Source organism: Oryzias melastigma, linkage group LG7 (assembly GCF_002922805.2).
Source record: "Oryzias melastigma strain HK-1 linkage group LG7, ASM292280v2, whole genome shotgun sequence".
NCBI classification, from domain to species: Eukaryota; Metazoa; Chordata; class Actinopteri; order Beloniformes; family Adrianichthyidae; genus Oryzias; species Oryzias melastigma.
In genome coordinates, this window is record NC_050518.1 from 18,232,605 (window position 1) to 18,239,330 (window position 6,726).

Consider the following 6,726-nt stretch of genomic DNA (forward strand, 5'->3'; position numbering starts at 1 on the left):
TTTTTTTATTAGGAGGTAGGAGGACCTATAGAACATCACTGGTAGTGGAACTTCCATTCTGGCTGGATAACTCCAGTATTGCTCGCCATTGTTGATCTACCGGTAATGTTAGGAATGGGAGGGGCTGTAAGCTAGCAGAAGAGAGTGTAAACAGATGGATGATGGGAAGTAGAGGCGGGCTTACGCCTTGCCAGCAGTCCCGCTCACAACTCAAAGGTGAATTTTGAATAAACTTCTGCTGCTTTGCAGAAACAACGTCCTAGAAAACGACACAGGTTTTTGGATTTTGGCTAAAAAAAAAAAAAATTATAAAATTGATTCAATTCACCAAAGCTGAATTGATTTGATTCCAATTTTTTTTATTCTTTTGATCCACTCAATTCAATTTGATTTAGTGTTACACTGATTCTCAAACAGAGAACAACAATTGTTCTGCCTCTCCTGAGGGAGTTTCAGTTTGGCCACTAGGTGGCGATCACGCTATAGCATTACACTTTATTCCAGAAGAAAGTATGAGCAAAAAAAAAAACGTGCTTTAGGCCACAAATGTTTACTTTAAAAATATTTCATAAAAAGAGTTTGAAAAATTAATGCCTGTAAGTTTATAAAGATGTTTATTGAGTCGGTAATGTATGTTTATGTTGACCGAGCGTTAGCATTAGCCTTCCTGTGGGAAATCCCATTATATGTTAGCATCAAGCTAGCAGAATTTAGCTTTATAGGTTAGATTAATCTCTACTTTTATGAATCAATTATTGATCTATAGAAATCCCCTCAGAGCAATTAATTTTATCAACCCAACCCTACTAAAAATAGCTGAAATCATAATTAAAAGATCACTGGAGCGCTTTTAACAATAGATCAAAGATGATCAGAATAGATTAAGCGGTTAAAATATTTCATTTGGTTCCTTTCAGTCCCTCAATATTTCCCTTGTTTATTTTTATTTTGAGATAAAATATCGAGTTGATAAATCCTTCCACTATTTAATTCAAATAAGACTTGAAACAATCATTTATCTGTGATTCAGTCCAGCCTTTATAAACAAAATCACTGATCATAAACAAAAACCAAAGGTATGCAGTCCCACCAAGAAGAAAAGGAAAACAGTTACACGTGTAAATTAACAGACCAAGATGCCACATTTGAAATTTCCAAAATAACCTTTATTCTAAACTTACATTTTAAATTTTAAGTTTAGTATAAAAAAGTTAAGTGCACCTTTTTCAAAGTATTCCATCTTTGACATGTCTCAGCAAACTGTAGTGACACTCATCTCCTTTAGTAATCTTAAAAGATAGAATGTGTACCAAAGTGAGTCTGGTCACTTTAGCACATACATCTATTTTTACAAAATATTGTAAAGAGAATCCCTGAACTATGAATGTCCATAATCCTTCAACAAAAGAGTGTTTCATTTGCTGGCTGTGGTTGGCATAGCATCTACCGGGTAGTAGTTTACGGTACTTTACATGAGTAAAGCCGCCGTAACACTGCCGTACAAAGAGAGCAGAGACACAGAAAACATTTCAAGTTTGGAAGTTTTGGCAGCTGTGGCTTCGCCGGCGTTGGGAATGAATGGATACTTGAGTGTGTTTTCAGACGTCGCGGCGATATTTCAGTCACGTGGTCGGATTTCACTGAAATTGAATGAACGAAGAAAACTCATGGAAATGTTTCATTGGAGCAAAAATAACACCTAAAGTGTGTCCTTTCTTTACGGAAGCCACAGCTGGTAAAACTTGACGTTTTATGTCGGATACCCAGTCACACACACGACACCCACAAAAAATAATGAAGCAAACCCCTGATATTTACAAATGTTAGATGATGGAATCTACTTTTAAACGGTTTCCAGATGAAGATATATTTCAGAGAATTAGAAAGAAATGACATGCTGACAGTCATATGTAGCTTTTATTTCGAAAAAGGTATGCTCCCACTTTTAGCTCATTAAACAAAAAGCATATGACAAATATAGAAAAGAAAACTGAGCTGGATGTACGTCAAAGTCTACACGTGTTGGAAAAATGTCACAGCTTTCTTTAAGAACACCTGAAAACAAGAGTTTTTAAGAGAATAGCCCCATGTCTGCAGCTTCTCCGTTTTGCTTAGCAGTGCATCTCAGATAAAAACAAAAGCAAAAAAAAAGGTGCAAAGTATGCAGCAACTCATAAATGCATGAGACCGACACGGAGACGGGAGTGACCGTGGATATGATTGCTTAACATGTACGATTCAACTAAAATGCACTTGAAGATACCAGATCTTTGGTACAACCCTCTCCTTGGTTTTGACTTTCAAATACATTTGTGTCAAAATCATGACGACAAGCAGTCAAAAAGCCAATATTTATGAAATCATGCGACAAAAAAACCCATAAGGTGACTAAGTACATGAAAAAAAGGTGGTACTACGTTTACACCACGTGGAAACAGGAAAAAAACATTTTAAAATCTTTATGATACTTAGTTAACAAACTGGGTATCCGACTGAAATAGAAACTGGATACATAAAAAGCTAAAAATGTTACACCAACCACCCTCCTTTACAATTTATCTTTTTGGATTGACTTTAAATTTCTTTCCTTTAAGGTTACTGAAGTTACGTTGCTTCGGTTCAGGGCTAACCCCAGTGCTCTTTGGCACTTGACTATGTTCATCTACAAGTTGCCCAACAAGGTACAGTAAACCACTTAAGATATTGCATCAAATTATTATTATTTTTTTTATATTTAATTGTATTTTTTTCATTTACAAGCAATTTCAATAGAACGATCTATCAGATTGTTCCCTGTGCAACAAATTTGATTTGATAAGGGTATTTTTGTGCAAAAGACAATACGATGCTAGCTAAATGCATCCAGGATGCCGTTTGTTGTTTTTTTTTTGTTGTTGTTGTCGTCTTCCCCATCTCAACAGTTGAGATGTTTCATCTCTTGATCATCAGAAGAATATTTACAAGGAAGTATTACACATCTAACTACACTAAAGATTTTCAAAAAAGACAAGGTTTCTTTTTAACTAACTGCAACTTTGTAACTTTTGCATTTCACTTTCACCATAAAGCAGCTAAACTATAGTAATGCAAGTATGATATTTCCACATTTCAACTATGTACTTTCACAGGATTACAAGGACGTCTCCATTTAATTTGTAACATTGGATCATAAGAAAGAAAAGCGGGTCACTTGAGCAGATACGCAGAACGCCTGGTAGAATTCCAATATGGAGTGACCGAAAAAGGTTCGATTTCAATGGAGGATTATGGGATGGGTTTTCTCCAGGCGGTTGTTGTCGTTTTTTTTTTTAATCGTCTCATTTCCAAGTCAGAAGTGGAGTACTGTACCTTTCACAAGGGCTCTAAAATATTACATTCCGTTAGGTGATATCAGTATTGTGGCATGGCCAAGCAGCCTAAAGAAGGAGGCGTATGGGATGGGGGAGTAACAGGGGTATCATTGGGGGGGGTGGAGGGGGCGGGTATGGTTTTTTTTTTTAGGCATAAACCACGAGGGAGTTGCTGTTACCAGATGGTATACCCCCCACTGGATCCGCCCATGAAGAAGTTGTTCTTGCGCTGTGTCATGACAACGTTGGCGCCCTGCATGGCGGCCAGCTGAGCTGCGTTGGGGGGGTGCCCTGGAGGTGGTGGCTGATGGGGGGGTAAAAGGAAATGAGTTATGAGGGACGGTTTGAAAACTTGTCGGCGGCGCCGGAGTACTCACTGGGATGGAAACGCTACTGCCAGCTGAGAAGCGAGCACCAGCATCGAAGCCACCTTCCACCATTACTGTTGATCCAGGGGGGTACACTGTTCCCATGGGATAGTAAGCCATAGGGACATTCTGGCCCACAGGTCCAACCTGCATGTGCGGCTGCATGGGCATATACACCTGAGCGCCAGGGTAAGGAGAAGACATCTGAGGCACCTGACCAGGCACCTGAGGTGGAAGCACATACCTGGGCTGGTATATCTGCAAGAAAGACAACATGTTTTTAATAAAGTAACAACAGGTTTTCAATGGTGAAATGTGTAGCTCATCCAAAGTTGGGTTACCTCAGAGTACGCAGGTGGCGTGTCTGTATAGGGGGGTGCCTGAGGAGACATTTGCATAGCAGGGGGGTACACGGGTGCAGAGCTCTGCTGAGGATACACAGCCTGCTGTGGATATGAACCTACAAAAACAGCATTTCAACCTGTTACAGTCACAGAAAAAGTAGTTTGTTTATTCAACTTATAGAAGTTATTTATTCATTTAACCCGGAAAAAATCCCATTGTGATCCACTGATTGCTTTTTCAATGGAGTCCAGGTCAAGAGGCAAAAGTTACAAACACACTCGAGACATTTCATAGAATTAAAATACGCTAAAAAAAATAGAATAAAACAAATTAATTAAACCAGCTACAGCTTAGTGATTTAATTTCTAGGTTCTTCTTAATAACATCAAACTATGATAAAGTTACGAGCTTTGAAACTTGAATTGTTTTTTGCAGGTGCTTTATACTGAAAAACCATGAAAAAAAAGCATGAAAATGAAAGCAAAACTTCCTATTAATTCAATGATTCCCCCATTGACCGTATATGAGAACTGGACCGAGTGAGTGTGACATCATCCATAGAAAATGACTTACTTTTGGCTCCAACCAAATTAAGTCAAATAAGTTGCCTTTTTTCTTTTTGCAATATGGATGCTACCATGTTGAAACTAGTCAACATTTCTATGACAACCACTCTCACCAATCAGGAGTGAGCTTGTGGGAAGGCCACACCCCTACCACTTGAAAGCAGGCTTGGGAGAATCTGTCAAAACGTTCCACGTGAGACCATATACTTTATTCTGAGTGGTCAGTTTATAACTTGTATAACTTTTACTACAGAAAAAAGATGATTAGCAAGAACATGCTAAAAAAAAGTATTGGAGCAAGAATGGATATTCTGACAAATACAATAACTGAGTAATAACTGTGTATTTTTCTATTGAAGTCTATGGGATTTTGGCCTTTTGAAGCCAGAGGGTTCTTCCTGTTTAGAAGGCCAGGTGGGAGGAGTCACTAGTCCAGTTCTCATATACAGTCAATGGATTCACCTAAAGAAAAAGCCTACAGAATTTATACAAACATGGCTGCATCCCTACTGCAAACCTGTATGTTTACATTTACACCATGCTTTCAATAAGCCAACTAAAAGGTTTTTCTTTCATTCTTACTTGCTTATTGGCTAATAATAAAAAATGACTTTTCTGAGTTTTTAGCTTTCTGTTGTTGTTCTGTAAATAAAACTGTGACAAACAATTGAAGTTTGACCTGATAATGAAAAAATAATACCATTGGATTCCTGATTTTTAATATTATTCTAACAGAAAATCCTCATAAATGATCCTACTTTTGAATTGTAAAATCCTCATGTTTAAAATTTTTTCTACTTGAACCCCTCATACTTCTCAATATTTTTTGTATCAACTATTTAAAAAAATCAAAACTCTATAATAGATGAACAAATACTAACAAATTAGGACAAATTCGTCAATCTACAAGTTGTGAGCTTGTATTTCTAAGATGCCAGACAACACAACACAGAAGAATCTGCTGCAGTCGAGCAGGAGGAAAAGTCTAGCACTAACACGAGCTGTGAGTTGTTGCAAGAATGGAAGAGTCCATATTGGTGCGAACAGAAGGAAAGATTGGGATTCTTGTAGATTTGACAAATTTTTCCTGAAAACTCAACTTTTTTTTGTTTTTCTGAGGTCGTTAAGGAACAAAAGAATGATCCTTGTGATCATCCCCCCCATGAAATAGGTTTTATGGTGAAATCCAGAGGCTCCACCCATCTACGTTTTTACTGCCTTTCCGTGAAGGACTGGAGCTTTTACGGTCTAGCTGAGACGTAATCTAAACAATGAGATCCAGCTCTGCACGGGGGGAGACATGTGAACAACATTAAACTATTACTAAACCACTGGCTACTCTGAAGAGCGGGGACATTTGCTTTACTTTCCTCCTCTCTTTGATGGCAGAACTCCTCCTCTCTTCAGGAACAAGCTCAGCCACCCTTCAGAAGAAGCTAAATCCGGCTGCTTGCTTTCATGGTCTCATTCTTCGGGTCAATATCCAGAGCTCAGGACCATAGATGGGAGTTGGAACAGAGATCAATGTGCAAACTGAGTTTCGCTGGTCGACTCAACTCCATCTGGTGGGACTCACCAGTCAAACTACTCAGAACATAAAGAAAACACTGAATGATCTATTGAATTAATTCTATGAATGAAGAGATTCTTGCGTCTGAACGATTCACTATAGAAACTTGTCATGATTATGCTTTAACCTGGGATGCCAGAGACCAAAATGCTGATTTACTAGTTTGGGGAAATACCTTAAATATTTGAGCACCAACTGATACAAGTAGATACGTTTTAGACCTATCAGTAAAAAAAAAAAAACACTAAGAATAAATGTTGCAAAGACTTCACACTCAAGACAAAAAAACTGGGCTAAATTTATATCGTCTCCGGAACAAGATTCATTTAAATACACAGACAATTGATGCTTTTCAGACAAAACTACATTTTTTAATAAAAACATGCTTTTCAATAAAGGCCTTTAAGCCATTATGCGTTAATTATGACAGTTCTATTACATAGTATGAACCTCTCTCTCTCTCTATGTATATGTATATATATATACAGCTTCAGGCAAGTTAAAAATTCTCATTCTATACTAGATTA

The 6,726-nt window shown here is 37.7% G+C and overlaps 1 protein-coding gene across 1 annotated transcript in view; it reads right to left on the reverse strand.

Annotated features, from left to right (window-relative positions):
* Positions 1-1,144: 1,144 nt before the first annotated feature.
* The window catches only part of dazap2 (DAZ associated protein 2), a 7,724-nt gene continuing 2,142 nt past the window's right edge, over positions 1,145-6,726 (reverse strand). Inside the window, exons 2-4 of the mRNA XM_024293221.1 lie at positions 4,060-4,178; positions 3,728-3,976; positions 1,145-3,654 (exon numbers count right to left, since the gene is read on the reverse strand). Coding sequence (XP_024148989.1) covers positions 3,526-3,654; positions 3,728-3,976; positions 4,060-4,178 — 497 coding nt within the window. The 3' untranslated portion in view covers positions 1,145-3,525. The remainder of the gene's footprint in view (positions 3,655-3,727; positions 3,977-4,059; positions 4,179-6,726) is intronic.